Raw genomic sequence first — 20598 nt, 5'->3', positions numbered from 1 at the left:
CCCGGCTTGTGTCTGTGGAGACACCAGGTTGAGCCCCAGCCCTGCAGCTGTGGTGTAGGTCGCAGCTCTGGATCAGGTTCCGTGCCCCGCCTGGGCACTTCCGTGTGCCTTGGGAGTGGAGGAAAGAGGAGGGGAGGAAAGAAGGAAGGGAGGGAGGGAGGAAAGCAAAACAAAGAAGGGGCGTTCTTGTTGGGGCTCACTGCGTGAAGAACCTGACTGGTTAGCAACCATGAGGATGTGGCTTCCATCCCGGGCCTCGCTCAGTGGGTTAAGGATCTGGTGTCGCTGTGGCTGTGCTGTAAGTCACAGCCGCAGATCCCATTCGACCCCTAGCCTGGGAACTTCCATGAGCCGCAGGTGCGGCCCCACAAAGAAAGAAAAAGAAGAAAATAAATAATCCAGACAATCTGAGAACTGGAAAGAGAAGGGAAAACCCACCAGCACACGCACTGGTCAAACCAGGCGCCTCGGCTCCCTGAAGCCACTGGTCCTTCACACATGCGTGCAGGAGGCCAGGCGTGACTCCACCTTAAAGGGGTTTTGGGTTTCTTTTATGGTTTTTATTTTTCCCATTATAGCTGGTTTACAGGGTTCTGTCAACTTTCTACTGTACAGCAAGGTGACCCAGTCACACATACATGAAAACATTCTTTTTCTCACATGATCCTGCTCCATCACAAGGGACTAGATATAGTTCCCAGGGCTGCACAGCAGGATCCATTGCTTATCCACTCCAAAGGCAATCGTTTGCATCTGTTAACCCCAGATTCCCAGTCTATCCCACTTCCTCCTCCTCCCCCTTGGCAACCACAAGTCTATTCTCCCAGGCCATGGGTTTCTTTTCTGTGGAAAGGTTCATTGGTGCCATAAATTAGACTCCAGATATAAGTGATATTATATGGTATCTGTCTTTCTTTTTCTGACTTACTTCACTCAGGATGAGAGTCTCTAGTTCCATCCATGTTGCTGCAAATGGCATTATTTTGTTCTTTTTTATGGCTGAGTAGTAGTCCATTGTATATGTATACCACATCTTCTGAATCCAATCATCTGTTGATGGACATTTACGTTGTTTCCATGTCTTGGCTATTGTGAATAGTGCTGCAGTGAACATAACGGGTGCATAACGGGGTCTTTTTCAAGGAAACTTTTCTCTGGATATATGCCCAGGAGCGGGATTGCTGGGTCATATGGTAGTTCTGTATGTATTTTTCTAAGGTGCCTTCGTATGGTTTCCCATAGCGATTGTGCCAATTTACATTCCCACCAACAGTCTAGGCAGGTCCCCTTGTCTCCACACCCTCTCTAGCGTTTGTTATTTGTGGACTTGTTAACGTCGGCCATTCTGACAGGTGCAAGTTGGTACCTTCTGGTAGTTTTGATTTGCTTTTCTCTAGCAATCAGTGATGTTGAGCATTTTTTCATGTGCCTGTTGGCCATCTGTATATCTTCCTTGGAGAAATGTCAGGTCTTTGCCCATTTTTCAGTTGGGTTGCTGGTTTTCTTGCTGTTGAGTCGTATAAAGGTTTTGACCCGCCCCATTTTGCGTTTTTAAAGGCAGCAGCGACACAGGTCACAGCAGCAAATATTTTGGAAGCATTGACTCTTCAGAGAAAAACCACAAAGCGAAAGTGAAGGCGGACAGGGCGGAAAATGAGCGCTTCATCAAGAGCGTCCTGCAGGAGCCCGTCTGGCTGCTGGCGGCCGACTCCGACGACCGTGTCATGATGACCTACCAGATGCCAGCCCGGTAACCGCTCACCTTCTGCTCGGGGTGCGGGAGGGCTCGGCCGGGGTCCCCCAAACCTGACAGGACTTCCCTCAGGGAGCCTTTTCTCAGGCTGAGTCAGGTGCCTAGACAGAGAAGCTGGGCCCCTGAGACGATTCCGCTGGCTGCACGGAGCCCTGCGGTGTGGACGGTGCGGCTGGAGCCCTGCGAACTAACCTGCTACCGCCGCTGAGTAGACAGGCTCCAGGGACCTCCAGGGCATCACACTTGATGTTTACAAAACATTTGTGCCAACGTTGTCTCTTTTACTCTGTTGCCAATAACGCTTTGGGGTCAACAGTGTGTGTATGTGGGGGGGTGTCTGTCTGTCTGTCTCTCTTAGAGATGCAGAAACCAAGAGTCGAGGTGGGTGACCAGCCCAAGGCTGCCGGCTGCCCTCCAGGGACCCGGGTCTGCCCCTCGGCTCTGATGGCCCTGAGGAACCGGAGACCCTCCTGGTCGCTGCCCCTGCAGAGCGCCCCCCCTCGGTGGGGGGGAGGGTCCTGGGGGAGGAAGGAAGGCAGGGCTGATTAACCCTGAGGTTCAGAACAACCAGGCCCCTGGGCTATGGGGCCGCTGTGAGGTACACTGGGGTGAGCAGGTGGCGTTTCTGCCACCACCTCGCCTGCAGGAACCTCCAGGCTAAGCACCCCCTGCAGAACCAAGCGTCCACAGACACCCAGCTCTCCTGGCTGATTAAAGTAAAATTGAAATCAGAATTTGCCTCTCTAAGGAGACTGTTGCCTCAAGTAGGGTACTTTGTTTTAAATGGGAAGGAAATTTACGTTAAACAGAGGCATCTAAGGTCCCACGATTAACACTGGAAGGGTTGGTAGAAAGGCAGCGTCCTGAAGCTCACCTATTTCTCAATGTTTTGCGAAGAAACGTGGACACGGTTCTGCGGGAGGACAGGGAGAAGCTGAGGGCGCTGCGGGGGCTCCAGCCCAGGTTCACGGACGGGCAGAGACAGGAGCTGCAGGACGTCCACCCGTGGATGCGGTCAGGCGGCCTGCCCGCCGCCCTCGACGTGCCGGTAAGCAAGCACTGTGATGAGCTCGCTCCGTACCAGCTTTGCAGCTGTTTGGAAAGTGTCAGACTTTAGAAGTTCATTAGGAGAGTTCCCCTCGTGGCTCAGCGGTTAATGAAGCGGACTAGGGACCATGAGGTTTCGGGTTCGATCCCTGGCCTTACTCAGTGGGTTAATGATCCGATGTTGCTGTGAGCTGTGGTGTAGGTCGCAGTTGCGGCTCGGATGCAGTGTTGGCTGTGGCTGTGGGGTAGGCAGGCAGCTGCACCTGCACCTCCGATTCAACTCTTAGCCTAGAAACTTCCATGTGCCGTGAGCGTGGCCCTAAAGAGACCCCCCCCCCCAAAGAAAAAGCTCATTAGGAAAAAAAAAAAGGAGACAGACCATGACATGGTTAGGTCTCCTCCAAAGAACTGTCTTCCATTGGCTTTTCAACATCGGGTCCAAAAAGGTCTCCTAAATATCTAATCTCAATCACATACTGAAATTTAACTTTTTTTTTTTTTTTTTTTTTTTGTCTTTTTGCCTTTTCTAGGGCTGCTGGAGTGGCATATGGAGGTTCCCAGGCCAGGGGTCAAATCGGAGCTGTAGCCACCGGCCTACGCCAGAGCCACAGCAACGCGGGATCCGAGCCGCGTCTGGGACCCACACCACAGCTCACGCAACGCCGGATTCTTAACCCACTGAGCAAGGCCAGGGGTCAAACCCACAACCTCGTGGTCCCTAGTCGGATTCGTTAACCACTGAGCCACGACGGGAACTCCCTGAAATTTAAATTTTTTTCTTTCCATTCTGTTTCCAGTTAAAAATAAAAACCAAAACACCTTTTCTATCATAACCCCCCAACACTCACGTAGCCCATGACGGAATGATGGGCACAGCAGTTCCCACCCTCCCGCTTTCACCAGGCTGCCCTGCCTGCCTCTGTTCCTTCCGCGGAGTGGAGGTGGGGTTCCAGAGGTGTCTGTGCACCCCGGGCTCCCCCCGACTCCCCCTGAGGCCCCTGCCCTGGGAGCTGCTCTTGTCACAGTCTTCGTGTCCAGCAGCTGAACGCACTGCCACTTCCACCCTAACCCACAGTTAGCGCCTCAGGGAAGGATGGGCCCCGCCCTCCCCGGCCCCGCCCCTTGCTCCCCGGCCCCGCCCCTTGCTCCCCTGCGGTCTGCTGCGCCTCCTGGTCTCCTTGCTCTTCTCTGGTCCACCCCACACCCCAGGCTCAGGGTTTACACATCTCTGTCTCCACTCCCTCCAACACTCTGCTCTTGCTTTCGGATGGGAAGTCGCGCCTACGTGCTGAGCTGAGACCCGCTAAGACCCACCTCTGTGGACTTGATTGCAGACCTGGGTGCGCTCGGAGAAAACCTGCCCACCGACTCCTCGCCCAACCCCCTTCTGCTCAGGCCACAAACCTCAGCCTCCCCCTGGGCTCGCCTCCTCTCACACCCCCTCCCGACCCCCAGCAGCTCATATTGGCTTGACCTTCCAGGTGGGTCAAGACCAGCCACTTCCCAGGGTTCTGGCACCACCACGGGCCCACCCACGATGCCACCGGATTGTCACAGCAGCCGCCCAGCTGCAGTCTGTTCCCCTTGTCCGCTCCCGTGAGATCGTGTCACCCCTCAGCTCTGAGCCTCATCTCAGAAGAAACTGCTCCCGCTGCTCCAGCTGCGGGGCCTCTTGCCTGTTCCCTCACTCTTCAGGCTGTTCCCCTTCTGTCTCGGGGCCTCCGTGCCTGCCCCGTCCTCTGCTCTGAATCCTCTCCTCGGGTGGCCGCCTGGCTCATCGGGCAGGACTCTTTCACATGCCCCTGAGTCACTTGTCTGTTGCTCCGTAGCAGGGAACCCCCAAGTGTGGTGCCCAAAATGACGATCATGTGTGGCATTGGCTTCGTTGGTTCGGGAATCGAAGAGCAGCCTAGCAGAGTGGGTCTCCCGGGGTGAAGGCAAAGTACGTGTCGGGGCTCGCGCCACCCCAAGGCAGCTCCCTGGCGCGCCTGTCACCTTGTGCTGGCTGTTGGCAGGAGGCCCCGTTTCCTTGCCACGTGGATCTCTCCCTAGGGCTGCTCGGGTGTCTTCCAGGCATGATGCCAGCTTCCCCAGAGAGAACTAGGAGCTGCAGTGCCCGTTTTGACCCATATGTCACCTCTGTCACATCCTCTTTGTTAGAGGCCAGTCACTGAATCCAGTCCTCCGCTTGCTTGCTTGCTTTCTTTCTTTCTTCCTTTCTTCCTTTCTTTCTTTTGTCTTTTTAGGGCTGCACCCGCGGCATATGGAGGTTCCCAGGCTAGGGGTTGAATCAGAGCTGTAACCACCAGCCTATACCACAGCCACAGCAACACCAGGTCCGAGCCGCATCTGGGACCTACACTACTGCTCATGGCAACACCGTATCTTTTTAACCCACTGAGCGAGGCCAAGGATCAAATCTGCAACCTCATGGTTCCTAGTCGGATTCCTTTCTGGAGTGCCACGACTAGAACTCCTAGTCCTCCACCTTTTAAGGAAGGGGTACCAAAGAATTTATGGGTGTATTTAATTTAATTTAATTTATTTTATTTTATTTTTTTATCTGAGCCTGAGGCCTATGGAAGTTCCCAGGCCAGAGACAGAACCCAAGCCACTGCAATGACAACGCCGGATCCTTAACTTGCTGAGCCACCAGGAAACTCTTGCAGGCATATTTTTAAAACCACCACAGTCACCCTCTCTGTAGCCTCTTCTGTGCATCCGGTGTAAAATTACCGATGTCCTCGGTGCCACGTTCCCTCCTTTAACGTGCCGGGAGCACCTCTCATTCGGCTTCTCATCCCTCCCCGAGCTGGGAGACCACCTCCCAGGGACTCGGATTTTCCTCTGCTCACTGCGGAGTCTCAGTGCTGAGGACGTGCTTGGAGCACTACAGGTGCTTCATCCTAGCTGGGGAATGAACAAATGAGGCGGTCGCTGTTGTCCCATTTTACAGATTAGAAAAGTGGGGTTAGAGAAGATAGGTGATGCCTCCAGGCCCCGCCCACAGCAGGAAGAGGAGGAGCTGGGCTGGAGCCTGAGCCTCTGGCGGATGTCAGCCCCTCTCTGGGTGAAGATAAGGGCCCAGGGAGCTGCAATTGGGGACCCCGGGGAACAGCTCCAGCGTCCTTTGCAGGCAGGCGGGATGCCAGGGCCCATGGGCATCTCGGAGGCTCCCGATCCTCCTGCAGCCTCACTCAGACTGAACGACTTTTCCGTGCCAAAGGTCTAGTTTTTGTCACTGGTTTACATTTTTTCTTTTAAGGAATGTGTTTACTGTGGAAACGAGGGGAAAGGCGGCATTGGTGTGCCATCTGAGGAACACCTCCCTGCTCCGGGGCTCAGCGAAGTGGCGGACACCAAGGAGGAGGGAAGCGGACCCCCCCTGAGTCACAGAAACCGGGAGCAGACGTAGCGCCCGGCCCGAGAGCCCCGACCGGCCTCCGGCGGCGCTGCGCACAGAGAGGTCTTCACATTCGTTCCAAAGAAGTGGACGGATGTAACTACATGGCTTTTTTTGTTTTAGAAAAAAAACCATCATTTTTTGAAGGGGTGATTTAGAACTGTGGTGGAGTTGGAAAGCTTTTGTTATATTGAAGATATAAACGTGGAGGTGTTCCCGCCGTGGCACAGTCTTGTCACTGCTGTGGCACAGGTCACAACCGTGGTGCCCATTTGAGCCCTGGCCGGGGAACTTCTACATGCCGCGGGTGAGGCCCAAAGATACATAAAAAAGAAATAAAATATAAATACGGAGTTTTAGGGGACCGGGGGGAGAGAGTTTCCTTATTGTCTAACTTGAGAAAGACTGACTGTCTGCAGAAGTGCGGGGCCTGAGCCATCCCAGGGGTCCTGAGAGAGCGCTGAGGCCTCTTCCCAGGGCACCAGGGCCCGCTGGCTTCCGGTGAGTTGTCCCGGGGCGTCATACCAGGCTAGGCTGTGACCTACAGCTGAGAAGCCAGGGGTGACTTTGAGCTGAGGGCCAGGGCTCCCAAGAGCTTCGCCAGGCTGTTTGGATCAGATCAAATTCTGTCCTCTGGGAGAGGGGGTGGCTTTTTCTCTAAATTAGTCAGACTAGATGTTTTTAAAACATACCAAGTGGAGGAGACCACAGTCTCTCCTGATTTTCTTTGAAAATGTTTTGCATTAAATGGAAATGTTTTGCATTAAGTGAAGCTGGGAGTTCCCTTGTGGCACAGCAGGTTAAGGACCAGCAGCATTGTCACTGCCGTGCCTGGGGTCGCTGCTGCGGCACAAGTTTGATCCCTGGCCTGGGAACTTCCGTAAGTTGCCAATGGAAGGCCAAAATAATAATAATAATAATAATATAATAATAAAAATAAATGGTGTGAAGCATAGTTTGGCAAGCCAGCAGCTTCAGCTTCAAGTGTGGTAGTGGCAAATATTTCAACCTGATGTAGCTTACGTTTGGGGTGAACAAAGTTGAAATGCTCACTCTGGACTAAAGAAGCCTCATGGTTTGTGTGACCGACTCTGCCATAGAAATACACATCAACAGAAATACATGGACCCTTCTGTCTATTGCGCCATCACGCCTGGGTCCTTTTCAGACGGGATCGCCAATATGTAGATACCAATGCGTTGTCAGTCATCCCCTTATCGTGGCTTCCGTCTAAACCAGGCTTTGATGGCCACCCTCGAACCCACTCATGTCTTTCCTTTGGTTGGCACCTCCCAGACATCAGCCCTGGCCCAGCCAAGCCAGCGCTTTCTCCCCGCGGACGGCAGCCGCTGACCTGGGGGCTGCATCTGCATCCCCCAGATTGCTGTGAGTTCCCCACTCCCACCGCACCCTGAGCTGGGACCCTGACCCTCATGCTTCTCACGAGCCTGACCTCAGTGGTGCAGCTTCCGGTCTGTGCGGGGACATCCACTAGTGTCACTGGCACTTTCGGGTGAATGGGACCCTGGGGGAAGAGCGAGACCAGACTGCCCACCTTTTGCGAAACCTCATAGTGCGTCATTAATCCCAAAGGTTGTTTGGAACAACGTTATCTTGGTCCCCAGAGTGAATGAGCAGGTACCAGTGGCCAGACAATCGACTTAGGATTGGACGGAGTCTAGAAACTTACACGGAAGCAGCCCTTGCCTGGTTCTTTGATGGTGAAGCATCTGCTGGAGGAGGTGTCGTCTCCTTGTAATCCACTTGGGTTTTGTGGGCCAAACCATTTTACGCCTGAATATCAATCCTATTTTTCATAAACTCAGACACAAAAAGATTTTTTTTTTCATTTACAAAGTAACATCACCTTCAGAGGCCCCAGACGAGGGGTAGCCTGTGCGTTTGTGTGGAGATGAGATGCTACTAACGTTCCTGCCTCTCAAGTCAGATCATTAAGGGATTCGCCGATAGCCAGGGCTGCATTGATGTCACCTAAACACAAAACTGCCAAAACATTCTCTACTGTCACGAATGTTCCCCGTTGGCATTATCTCACTCTTCACACATACCTGCCCGTTGTTAACTGTGTAGCTTCAACCGTGTGCTGAGAAGTTGACAATAGGAGCATTTGGTGAAATTGTTTACATGGCGCCATGCATCGTCTTACGTATTCTTTCGTATGTGTGCTTACGCGGGTGTTATAGAAACTTCTCAATTTGAAACTGAGCCTTCTTTTTAATATATTCCTCAAAAGAGATGTAAATAAGCTCTCAGAGTCTGTGTCATGACATGTTAGGCCTTGCCGGACAAGTGGTTTGTTCACGCACAAACCGAACTTTCTTCACCCAGTGCAATATGTTTGTTGGACTGCTTGTGTCTTTTTATGACTTTTTTGCCTTTTAGAAAATTGGTAAATAAAGCAAGTATATTTTTATTTTTTGTGTGTATTTTTAACATAGCACAGAGAAAAGGCTGAAGATCAAAGATTATCAAAGGATTGTTTTTTTAAAAGAATGCGAGAGGGAGGGAGTTCCTGTTGTGGCCCAGCAGTAACAAACCCGACTAGTATCCATGAGGATGCGGGTACTATCCCTGGCCTCTCTCGTAGGTTAAGGATCCAGGGTTGCTGTGAGCTGTGGTGCAGCTCACAGACGTGGCCCGGATCCCACATTGCTGCGGCTGTGATGTGGTGTCACTCCGGCAGCTAGCCGGGAACTTCCATATGCCGCCCTAAAAAGGAAAAAAATAATAATCCTAGAGGGAGTTCCCATTGTGGCTCAGTGGGTTAAGAGCCCAGCGTCGTATCCATGAGGATGCTGGTTTGATCCCTGGTCTTGATCAGTGGGTTAAGGATCCAGCATTGCCACGAGCTACAGCATAGGTCGCAGATGGGGCTCAGATCTGATGTTGCCGTAAAAAGAAAAAAAAAAATGTTTTCATGTATAAATAAACAAATAAAACCCTGGAAATTCTGGGGTAGGGACTCTTCTGTTGCAAAGGCCCCCCTCGGCCTCTCACTGGCCGCTTGCCGTCTGTGTGACCGACAGGCCGCCCCCAGCTCAGTGAATGCTGATGGAATGATGTTGATGGAACACTGAGAGTCAGTCCCCCCCTCCCCGAGGTTTCCACTCCCAGAGGGGGCATGGGGCCACGCAGCACAGCCGCCGGTGCTCCTGTCCACCCAGAGGGGACCCCAGGCGCCTCCTCCATCCTGTTCCCACCCTGCCCACGTAGTCTGTCCCAGCTGGGCTGGCTCCTGCGTGCTGGCCACAGGGTTAAAGGCAGAGGGCTGACGGATCCAGGGCCAGAAAGGTGAGGCAGGCAGCCGGCCCAGCCTCCTCCGCCCAGGCCCCGTCCTTCCTCGCCCTGTGTGAAGCCATGCGGGGCCTGGTCCAAACAGCGGAGGCCCGATCCTCCCTCCTCCCACTTTTCGCCCCAGGGCTGCGGTGGAACTGGAGCAGGGCGATGAGCGGATCCTGGACCTGGTGCCCAATCTTCCAGAAGCTCCCTGAGCAGGAGGGAGGCTTGACTCAGCCTCCTGGCCTGGCCACCGAAGTCCAAGTGGTGGAATTCCCGTCGTGGCTCAGTGGAAACGAACCCGACTAGTATCCATGAGGACGCCGGTTCCATCCCCGACCTCAGTGGGTTAAGGATCCGGCGTTGCCGTGAGCTGTGGTGTAGGTGGCAGACACGGTTCTCCCGCATTGCTGTGGCTATGGTGTAGGCTGCAGCTCTGATTTGACACCTAGCCTGGGAACTTCCACATGGCATGGGTAAGGCCCCAAAAAGACAAAAAAATAAAATAAAAAGTAAATAGGAGTTCCCGCCGTGGTGCAGTGGAAACAAATCCGACTAGGAACCATGAGGACTCAGGTTTGATCCCTGACCTCACTCGGTGGGTTAAGGATCTGGCGTTGCCATGAGCTGTGGTGTAGGTCGCAGACGTGGCTCGGATCTGGCGCTGCTATGGCTGTGGTGTAGGCTGGCAGCTACAGCTCCCATTAGACCCCTAGCCTGGGACTCTCCATATGCAGGGGGTGCGGCCCTAAAAAGACAAAAGACCAAAAAAAAAAAAAAAAAAAAGTGAGTAAGTCTAAGTGGCGATTGGGGGTGGGGAGGCTGGGCACACAAAGGCCAGGTCCCCAGTCTGCAAACTCCCTAAATGGCCATATATGGCTCTTTCACTGAACTTCTGCGTGCCCTCAGGGGCTCCTAACTGCATCTTTATTTCCCACATAACCCCAGAGCCGCCCCTCCCCTTTATTTCCAAACCAAAGGCAGTTTCTCCAAGCCTCGGGGCTGACTGCCACAAGGGGCCTGGACATCCATAGGCTGGCCACCGCCTTTGTTCCCTGGGAATTTATGGCCTGCCACTCCTGCCGTGAACTGGTCCCCCTGTGGACACGGCAGCCCTACCCAGCCTCTGCTGGCCTCTGCTTTTGGATGTGAGGGGATCAAAGAGCCCAAATGCTCAGGAAGTCTGTGCTCAAGCAACCTTTGAAGGTGGAATCAGTGCAAGGGACAAATGGCAGGAAGCGGTCTGCTGGGGAGGCCGTGCAAAGGAGGGAGAAAGGGCTTGGTGGCTTCCAGATGAAGTGCCCAGGCTTCTAGGAGGAAAAGGCCTAACAGCCCAGCCAGGGGGCCCACTAAGGAAACTGAGGCCGACTTCAAAGATGAGACCTTGGGCAACTTCTAGTCTAAGCAGGAAGGATTTTGCGGACTCACACAACCTGCCCTATTCCTCCACTTTTATTCCCCAAGGTACTTGGTCAGACGGAGGCACATCCCAGCACTTAATTTCTCCTGCCTTCAACTCCAGACAGTATTCCTCGATCCCTCACCCCATGTAGACAAGGCTTTTGAGACCCCTAGCCCTTCGTCGGCCTCCTCCCTTCCCCTGACAACTGTAACCTGTCCTTTTGTTTTTACAAAGTCAACGTTATAGTCTGCAACCATAATGAAGCCTTCCTTGCCTTTTCTAGATTGATTCTAAATGTCGAAGCCCTATGAAGAGCGTTACATCACTGGGACTGTGAAAGAATTGGCTCCTGGGCCAAGTAAGTGCTAAGACTACATTTCTCTTCTTGGGCGGCTTTTGGGTTTTCCCGGAGTTCCTATGGCCTTTCATTTTTTGCCTGCACCATTTGCCTTTATCGTTCATCCTCCACCTCCTACATTCAGCTCCCCATCCAATCAGGAAAAGACCACCTTTCCCAGAGGGCCTCCCTAGGGCCCTGAGCATCCTGTACCAATATGAACCTGCCTTTCAACACAGCATTCTAAAATACTTGTGTTCAAACAATATAATCAGTAATGGGAAGAGTATGGATCAGAATACAAGAAATATCACTGAAATTACTTTTCCATACCTGAGTTTCTCAAACTAGTGGAAACTTTTTTTTTTTTTGCCTCATCTGCAGCATGAGGAAGTTCCCAGGCCAGGGATCAAACCAAGCCACAGCAGTGACAATACCAGATGCTTAACCCACTAGACCACTAGGGAACTCCCAAAGTAGTGGAACTTTCATTGCAGTTCCTTGGGGGGTGAGGGGTGGGTGGCTCTCCTTCCCTGGGGTGATGTCTAAATGGTCCAGACAAGTCAAGTCACAGGCCAGCTATTGGCTCTCTCGGCATCTACCACCCAAGCCCCTCCTCATTCTGCCAGCCTCACCCAGGAGTACAGGGGGAAGGGCACTTGGGCCTCTGACCAGGCTGGGGAGGATGGGAGGAAGAGAGCCAAGCTTTGGGCTTTTGGGGGACACAGGACAACAGGGGGCGATTGAAAGAAAGGAGTGGGTTCATACCTGGGGGAGCAACGCAGCCCTAGGGACGTCTCGGGGCCCTGCACACAGAAGAGCAGAGACAGGGAGTTCCCGTCGTGGCTCAGCAGTAACAAACCCAACCAGTGTCCACGGGGACATGAGTTTGACCCTTTCCCTCACTCAGTGGGTTAAGGATCCGGTGTTGCTGTGAGCTGTGGTGTAGGTGCAGACGCGGCTCGGATCAGGCATTGCTGTGGCTGTGGTGGAGGCTGGCACCTGCAGCTCCAATTTGACCCTTAGCCTGGGAACCTCATATGCCACATGTGTGGCCCTAAAAGGCAAAAAAAAAAAAGAGAGAGAGAGAGAGAGGGAGGGAGGGAGAGAAAGGAAGAAAGAAAGAAAGAGAGAAAAGGAAAGAAAAGCAGAGACAGCCAGGTGAGAATTGGCAGAAAGGGCCCCCAGGTAGTTATGAGGTTAGTGAGGTGACTTCGAGAACCATCAGGCACCTGACCAAACTTGCCCTCCCTGTGGAGGTCCCTCTGGTGGGGAGTCTTAGGTGAAATAGTCACCTGAATAGCTGTCAGACCCATCTTCATGTATTTATTTATTTTATCTTTTTAGGGCCGCACCCATGGCATATGGAGATTCCCAGGCTAGAAGTCAAATTGGAGCTGTAACTCCCGGCCTGCCTGCGACCTACCCCACAGCTCAGGACAACACAGGATCCTTAACCCACAGAGCGAGGCCAGGAATCGAACCTGTGTCCTCACAGATATTAGTCAGATTCGTTTCCACCACACCACGACGGGAACTCCAGATCCATCTTCAGACCTCAAACCGACCTCTGTAACTACCTGGGAGCCCCTTCTGCCCGTTCTCACCTGGCTGTCTCTGCTCGACTTTTCCAGTCTGTGGCCTAGTCCTACCACCCAACCACACTTCAGTCTCTGGAGTTTTCTTTGCCCTGCTGCCTGCCGGCTTGGCTTGGGACATCTCACCTTCCCACCCACCCAGCGCTTCTGCTAGGCCAGGCTCCTGCTCAGGGAAAATAACGGGTCCCGGTGAGCACCTACCCCCACCAGGGACACTTATCCCCTGGAGGGGCGAAGAGCAGACCCTGACAATCCCAGGCCCGGGAGAGAAGCAGAGGACTGAGCAAGGGCAGGGCAGGTAGAGGGCTAGGGAAGCTGAGGCCTAGACAGGGAGGAAGGAGCCACCCAAGGGGGGCCCCAGCCTGTTCCAGGTGCAAGGATCCGTGTGTGCAAAGGCCTGGCGGCTAGAAGGCAAATTGGTATTCTGGCTCTGCTGGGGGGTGGTGAGACCCAGCAGCGGCCAGGCAGGGACCCACAGGGCGCGGCCCCACCCACCACGCACCCCACCCTCGGGGAAGCCGGGCCAGCAGATGGGCGGCCGGCCTGGGGGTGGCGGTCGTCTAGCGGCCACAGGCGCACCCACCGCCCGCGCCCGCTCGAGGGACAAAGCGGGCCGAGACAAAGGCGCGGCCAACACCTGTCGCTCTTGGCTGGGCCGCCGCTTTTCTCCGCTGAAGGGGCTGCAGCTGCCAACTGTCACAGGCATCAAGTTACGGCGACCAGACGGCAGCCTCGGCCAGCCCGGCGGGGCGGGACGGGGCGGGGGCAGAGGAGGGGGGAAGGGAGCCGAAGGGGGAAAAGAGGGGGACGAAGGGGACAAGAGTTGGGGATGGGGGCCAAGGCGAAGGAGCAGGAGTGGGGGACCAGGGAAAGACGTGCAGTGGGGTGAGGACCAGGGAAGGCTGGGAGGGGAGGGAGGGCGGGGGTCAGGGAAGGGGGTGCAGAGAGGGTAGGAACTAGGGAAGGGCGAGCTTGGGTTGGGGACCAGGGAAGGGTTGGCGGTGACAGGAACTAGAAAAGGTGGTCGGCAAGGGGCATCACCAGAGAAGGAGAGCCTAAAGATAGAGCAGTGCGGGCGGGGCCGGCGGAGGCCCCCCGAGCAGGCAGAAGATGGCAAAGCTTGAGTCCGCAAGAAACGCAAGGTGGCCTCGGGCCCGCTCCCACCCCTGCTGCCCTGGGGGCCCTCACCTCCCAGGAACTCCGCAGCCACCCCAGCCGGACCTGTAGACCTCTCTCCAGGTCGGTAGACGGCGGCCGGTGCGGTGGTGCCCTCATGGGATTCCTCTCCTGTTGCGCCTTCGGTCAACAAAGTCAAGCGTGAAGGAAAGAGTGAATGAATGATGGGTGGGTGAGCTCCGGCTCGCACACACAGCCCACCGGCGGACCTTGCTCAGGGTAGGAAGGCAACCTAGCGCACCTCGGGCTCCAGCGCCCCGGGTCGTCGCCCCCTCGGGTGCCCCTCAGCGCTGGGTTCGCCCAGAGGCGGGGCTGGGCTCCCCACCCCCACCGCGCCCGCAGGCCACGCCCTGCCAGCTGCCGCGCGACCCGGCGGCGGGGCCAGACAAAGCGCGCCTCTCTCATTGGCCCGGGCGGCCAATCGGTGCATTGAGATGCAAATAAGGCGCTATAAAATGGGCGGGCGCGACCGCCGGCGTAAGGACGCGGCGTCAGACGCGGGGAGGCCGGGAGGGCGGCTCCCGGCCGCTGAGCTGCGGGCAGCGCGGGGGGCTTCTAGCGCTCTCCGCGGTCTGGTCGGTGTGGGTGATGGCTCCGCTGCTGGCGCCCGGCCGGGACCGTGCGGGTCGGGAGGATGAGGACGGCTGCGAGGCGAGGGGGGACCGCAAGGTGCTGGCTGTAGCCGCGCGTGGGCGAGCGGGCGGGCGGGGAGCCGTGCAGCGCCGGGGCTCAGTTGCTCGCTTCCCGCAGGCCCGGAAGCCTCTGGTGGAGAAGAAGCGGCGCGCGCGGATCAACGAGAGCCTGCAGGAGCTGCGGCTGCTGCTGGCGGGCGCCGAGGTGAGACGGGCGGGCGCCCGAGGGCTGCGGGCGGGCGGGCGGGGGTCGCGGGCGGGCCGGGCCTCACCGCCCCTCCCCCACCGGGCGCTCCCGCCCGCGCAGGTGCAGGCCAAGCTGGAGAACGCAGAGGTGCTGGAGCTCACCGTGCGGCGCGTGCAGGGCGCGCTGCGGGGCCGGGCGCGCGGTGAGTGGCGGCAGGGCGCGTGGGCGGAGGCGGGGAGCGCGGTCGCCTGGCCTGCCCCTGCCCCGGACCCAGCCAGGGCTTCCCGGCCTGAGACGGGGTGCGCGCTCCCCACCTCTCCTGGGTGAGTCACCGTCCGGGTGGGCCGGGCCACGGCAGTGGCAGCTCACGGGGCCCGGCGCGGCTCTCTCCCCTTCCATCCTCGAACGTAGAGCGTGAGCAGTTGCAGGCGGAAGCAAGCGAGCGCTTCGCCGCCGGCTACATCCAGTGCATGCACGAGGTGCACACGTTCGTGTCCACGTGCCAGGCAATCGACGCCACCGTCGCCGCCGAGCTCCTGAACCACCTGCTGGAGTCCATGCCGCTGCGCGAGAGCAGCAGCTTCAGGGACCTGCTGGGGGACGCCCTGTCCGGGCCACCGGGAGTCCACGGGCGGAGCAACTGGCCAGTGGGAGGTCCCCTGGGGTCCCCACTGCCCAGCCCGCGGGGCTCCGGGGACGACCAGTCCTCTGACCTGGAGGAGGCCCCAGAGGCTGAACTGAGCCGGGCAACTGTTGAGGGGCCAGAGTTGGTGCCCGTAGCCCTGGGCAGTCTGACTGCTGCGCACATGGCCCATAGTGTCTGGAGACCTTGGTGACCAATGGCCAGTTTGGGGTCTGCAGGGTGGACCCTGCCTTCTCATGCTCTAGTCTCTCCTCCCTGGGGTCCAAGTGTGTCGGGGCAGGGTCCTGGGTCTCTTGGTTCTGCCACCCTCCTCCAGAGGATGGCTTGCCGTGAACAGCAGGGATAACCAGCCCAGCTAGGCCGCTAGCCCTGCTTCCTGAAGGAGTAATATTTATGGACCAGCCCCTGGTGGGTGCAGGGAGGGACCTACAGGCAGGAGGAAGGATCTTGCAGGGTCGCCAGGGCTCTCCGGGATTTCACCTGTCCCAGACTTCTCAGGCACTGTGTGGGTCTGGGGGCAAAGGTGACAGCAATGCTGAGCTGGGCACGGGTGTCCTGGCAGAAGGAGACCTCGGGCCCTGGCAGCCCTGGTCTGAGCAGAAGCTCAAACTTGCCATTCAGCCAGGACACAGGGAGGCATTCTGCAGCTTTGCCCAGAGCTGCCAGAGAGAAGCAAGGCTCCCTGTATGTCTTGCATTTAGCACACTTGAGTTCGTGTAGTAGGTTGCCAGCGTTTGTTCCAATTCTGTTAAATAAAGGATTTTGGAAAGTCAGTGTCATTAATGTGCCAAATGCAGAAATACGAAACCAAGCACATTTTTTCCTGTGTCTAATGCTGTGTTTTTAGGACACCTCGCCCTTGGTCAGCAACATAAGTAGGATGATGGCAGTGCAGATGGGACAGCTGTGGCAGGTCTCACAGTGGACAGTGCTTCTACCTCCCTGTGGCCACGTGGTTCCAGATGGGTTTCCCCTCAGGTCCTCAGGCATGGCCCACCCTCCCGGGAATTGGGTGCACCCTGGTGGTGGATACCATTGCACGAGTCGGTCGCCAGAGCAACAAGCTCTAAGGAAACGGCCTGTCCCTGGACCATTCTGCTCGTGAGCTTCTGGGAATGAAACGAATGCCTGGTTGCCGGCCTTGTGGTTGGGACGTTCCTTTCAAAAGTCTGGGTCCATGAGTGCGATGCAGATGGTGATCTACTGAGGTTGTCCCTTTTCTTGATTGAAGAGGCCGCTTCCCCAGTGCCAGTGACCTTGGGGTCGGGGAGACCCACCCAGTTTCCCGCCTAGGCAGCTTGAACTTGAGGTCCAGTTGGGCCCAGGAGGTCAGAAACCTTGAAAGGAAGGGGATGCCCCCTTGGGCTGGGTCAGGGCCCGCAGAGAGCCTGTGGTCCGTTGATAGGAGCCACTGCCACAGAGGGCCCAGCCCTGCACCTCCCGCCCCAGGACCCCAAAGCAGCTTGTTGTTGTCCTCACTTAGAGTTGGCAATGCCCAGGTGGGGTCAACGTGTGACAGTTGAGGATTGACACCTGGTCGCCTCTTCTGTGTGTGCCCTTTGCTTTAAGAACATCTGTCCCGGAGTTCCCATCGTGGCACAGCGGAAACAAATCCAGCTAGGAACCATGAGGTTGCGGATTTGATTCCTGACCTTACTCGGTGGGTCACGAATCTGGCGTTGCTGTGAGCTGTGGTGTAGGCTGGCAGCTGCAGCTCCGATGAGACCCCCTAGCCTGGGAACCTCCATGTGCCGCGGGTGTGGCCCTAAAAAAAAAAAAACCAACTCTCCCCAGAGCCCTTTGAACAAGAGCCCCTCAGCAGGTCCTGGCCACCAGGGGTGTTTCACCATGGCTCCCCTGTGATCCAGTCTTAGGCCTCAGCCACCAGGCTCTAACCAGATGCACCTTAATTTTAGTGACTGAGATGAGTTATGGAGGGGGTGAGGTGGCGAAGGCAGGTCCATAAAAGAGCTCAAGAGAGATGGAGACATTCCTGGGATTATTTTAATCGGCCAGATAAATTGATAGAGGTCATGTCCACCAGGTCCACCTGTGAGACCTCTGTCCCCTGTGACTCCCAGCAGCAACCAGAGGCCACTGTCATGAGCTCTGATGCCATTTGGGGAGCATCAGCCAGGGACTGTTTAGAAGGAACCACTCTTTACACTGGTGCCCAGACTTGGCACATCCTCCCAGAGGCCGTAGGAAGGGAGCCCAGGCCATGGGGTTCACAGTACAGGAGGCTGGGAGTTCCTGCTGTGGTGCGAGGGGAATGACGGAGTCTTGGGAGCGCTGGGATGCGGGTTTGATCCCTGGCCCGACACAGTGGGCTAAGGATCTGGCTTCACCGCAGCTGGGGCTTAGGTCGTAACTATGGTTCGTATCTGATCCCTGGCCCAGGAACTCCCAAGCAGGGGCAGCCAAAAGAGGAAGAACGACAACAAAAAATACAGGCGGCTGAGCTGGAGAGAGAGGTGTTTCCGACACCAGGGCCCTCCTGAGGTCAGAAGCCACTAACCCAGAACTCTGGCCCTGTGCCCCCGCCCACCCGTGAGTCAGCTTCCCTGAAGCCCTTGAGAGAAGCCGCTTTTCTTTCTCAACAAACGTGGCTCCCAGAGCAGAGACCACTGGCAGCCTCCGTGGGGCCAGGGCAGCTTCTGCCTATTGTGCAGCCTGGGCCCACTGGTTTCCAGCCTGCTCTCCTTCCTGTTCTGCCGGACGAGCCTTTCGCACCCCCTCCTCTCAAAGCCCCTCCAAGCCCTCACAGCCTTGCTCTAGGTGTTTGGTAGCCCTGCTTCATCATTCCTGGGAACTGCCTCCTTCCCACTTCAAACCCCTGGCTTGTGGTATTAGTCTTCTATGAATGCCATAAACTGCCACAAACTTGGTGTCCCAAAGCAATGTGACTGTATTCTCGGGCAGTTCCATAAGACGTCTGAGACGACTCACCAGGCTAAGGTCAAGCCAGAGCTGCACTTCCGGCTGAAGGTTGAGGGTGACTCCCTTCCTTTTCCCACCAGAGGCCGTCCACATTCCTGGGCTGGTGGCCCCCTTCCTCCAGCTTCAAAGGAGCCACGTTACACCTGACACGTCTATACCACATTTCCTTCTGACCCTCCTCCACTGCCCCGCTGGTCTCTCTACTTGTAAGGACCCGTGATGTCTTTGAGGTCACCTGAATAATCCCTGCCTCAAAGTCCTTAACTTTTTTTTTTTTTTTTTAGGGCCGCACCTGGGGCATATTGCAGTTCCCAGGCTAGGGGCAAAGCGGAGCTGTAGCCACCAGCCTACGCCACAGCCACGCCATATCATATCTGAGCTGCGTCTGCGACCTACACCACAGCACATGGCAATGACGGATCCTTTAACCCACTGAGTGAGGCCAGCGATCAAACCTTTGTCCTCATAGACACTAGTCAGGTTTGTTAGTGCTGAGCCACAATGGGAGCTCCAAGGTCCTTAACCCTCAAAGAGATCTGCAAAGCCTCTTTTGCCATGTAAGGCGGCCTCGTCATAGGCTGTGGAAATGAGGGTGTGGACATTCTGGGGAGCCATTACTCTGCTGACCACACCCACCTGCGCCTCCGCCCAGGCATTCTGCCTTCCACTGAGATGCAGGGCAGTGCCAGCCCTTCACACAGGATTGGGGTCCGTACCCTCTGACCTGCTCCATGGACCCTGCTCTCTCCCAGCATCGTCAATGGCTCCTCCCTTCTGGATCATTCTCATCAACCTGGGAACATCTAGCATGGACCTCAGATGTCTCGGGCAATAACCATGCCATGGACTTGGTCACTCGTTGAACCCTAAGCTTCTGCCTTCCGTCCGCTCCATCCCAGGAAACCTGTTTAGACCGCTTCAGGGTCTCCTAGGTATTGTCCTACCATTTCCTTCCCAGTCGCGTTTCTTGAGAATAGACTCCTTTCTTAATTTCCTCACCTGCTTGCTCGTCACACAATTTCAGAAAGACCCACATTGCCCACAATTCTCCTGAAAACTTCTGGTGTGTCAGGATGGCCAAGTGGTCTAAGACGCCAGATTCAAGCTTCTGCTTCCTGCCGAAAACTCCTGGTAATCTCCAGTGAGTCCTGATGGCGCTTTGGTTTCCATCTTACCTGTGTTACAGCATCTGACCTTGTCCATAACTTCATGCTTCTTAAAATGCTGTGCTCTGCTAGTTTTCTCACTTTCTCTTCATTCCTGCTCAAGTTCTAGGCAGGGCTGTTCCCAGGGCCCCCACCCCACCCCATAAATGGCATGTGCCCCGCATTCCCTCCCTCAGACCTCTTAATCTCGAGACCAAGCCTATGCGGTCTCCGCGGCTTCGCCTGCTGTGCCACTGACTCCAGCAGGGACATCCAGCCCAGGCCTCTCTGGAGCTCTAGTTTGCCCTCGGATATCCCACGGGTTCTTCAGACTCAGCAAGCCCCAGCCTGAACTCAGCCTTTCCTGCAAAGCCTGCACCTCCTTTCAGAGTCTGGACCCCCAAGAGCGGCATCGTCACCCATCAGGGAGAAACCCCCTTTTCCTTCAGCCCCACCTGCCAGCAGCGTCCAGGAACCGTCATTTCCATCTCTCTCTCTTTTTCGGTCTTTTTTTTCTTTTTTCAATTTTTGGCTGCCCTGCAGCATGTAGAGTTCCTGGGTCAGGGATCAGATCTGAGCCGCAGTCTCGACCTAAGCCAAAGCTACGGCAATGCTGGATCCTTAACCCGCTGTGTGGGGCGAGGGATGGAAAAATGCATCCCAGGCTTCCAAGGCACTGCGGCTGATCACATTGAGCCACAGCGAGAGCTCTTGTTTTTTTGTTTTGTTTTGTTTTGTTTTTTTCCAATGGCCACATCTGGGGCATATGAGAGTTCTAAGGTCAGGAACTGAATCGAACCATGGCTGAGTCCTATGCCGCAGCTGCATCAATGTGGGATCCTTTAACCCACTGCACTGGACTGGGACTCAAACCTGCACCTCTGCAGCAACCTGAGCTGCTGCATTCGGATTCTTTTTGTTGTTGTTTCTTATTTATTTTGCATATAGTAGTTTGTCTTTTTTTTTTTTTTTTTTTTTTTTGTCTTTTGTCCTTTTTAGGGCTGCACCCACGGCATGTGGAGGTTCCCAGGCTAGGGG

At 55.7% G+C, this 20598-nt stretch overlaps 2 protein-coding genes across 7 annotated transcripts in view; both read left to right on the top strand.

Annotated features, from left to right (window-relative positions):
- PER2 (period circadian clock 2) overlaps window positions 1–8637 on the top strand; it is a 44436-nt gene extending 35799 nt beyond the window's left edge. For 3 of the 5 annotated variants that reach the window (XM_021074887.1, XM_021074889.1, XM_021074890.1), the window contains 3 exons: window positions 1558–1750; window positions 2651–2801; window positions 6066–8637. In XM_021074887.1, the coding sequence (XP_020930546.1) occupies window positions 1558–1750; window positions 2651–2801; window positions 6066–6215 (494 nt within the window). In that variant the 3' untranslated portion in view covers window positions 6216–8637. The remainder of the gene's footprint in view (window positions 1–1557; window positions 1751–2650; window positions 2802–6065) is intronic. The other 2 variants (XM_021074891.1, XM_021074888.1) reach the window with 2 other exon arrangements.
- Window positions 14367–16248, top strand: HES6 (hes family bHLH transcription factor 6). Of its 2 annotated transcripts, none has more exons than XM_003359692.4 (4): window positions 14367–14682; window positions 14764–14850; window positions 14953–15034; window positions 15244–16248. In XM_003359692.4, exons 1-4 carry the CDS (start codon window positions 14602–14604, stop codon window positions 15666–15668), a joined length of 675 nt encoding a protein of 224 aa, XP_003359740.1. In that variant the 5' UTR covers window positions 14367–14601; the 3' UTR covers window positions 15669–16248. The 2 variants fall into 2 exon arrangements, with proteins under 2 accessions (XP_003359740.1, XP_005672398.1); XM_005672341.3 differs by having other exon boundaries at window positions 14492–14682; window positions 14953–14994; window positions 15244–15372.

The sequence above is a fragment of the Sus scrofa genome, chromosome 15, assembly GCF_000003025.6.
Source record: "Sus scrofa isolate TJ Tabasco breed Duroc chromosome 15, Sscrofa11.1, whole genome shotgun sequence".
NCBI lineage: Eukaryota > Metazoa > Chordata > Mammalia > Artiodactyla > Suidae > Sus > Sus scrofa.
Note: the sequence above shows the minus strand (reverse complement) of the source record. Positions and strands in the feature narration are given on the sequence as shown.

Coding starts and splice junctions, on each gene's coding strand:
- HES6 (XM_003359692.4), top strand. CDS start 14,602: ATGGCTCCGCTGCTGGCGCCCGGCCGGGACCGTGCGGGTCGGGAGGAT. Junction 14,683..14,763: donor AGGCGAGGGGGGACCGCAAG/GTGCTGGCTGTA, acceptor CGCTTCCCGCAG/GCCCGGAAGCCTCTGGTGGA. Junction 15,035..15,243: donor GCTGCGGGGCCGGGCGCGCG/GTGAGTGGCGGC, acceptor CCTCGAACGTAG/AGCGTGAGCAGTTGCAGGCG.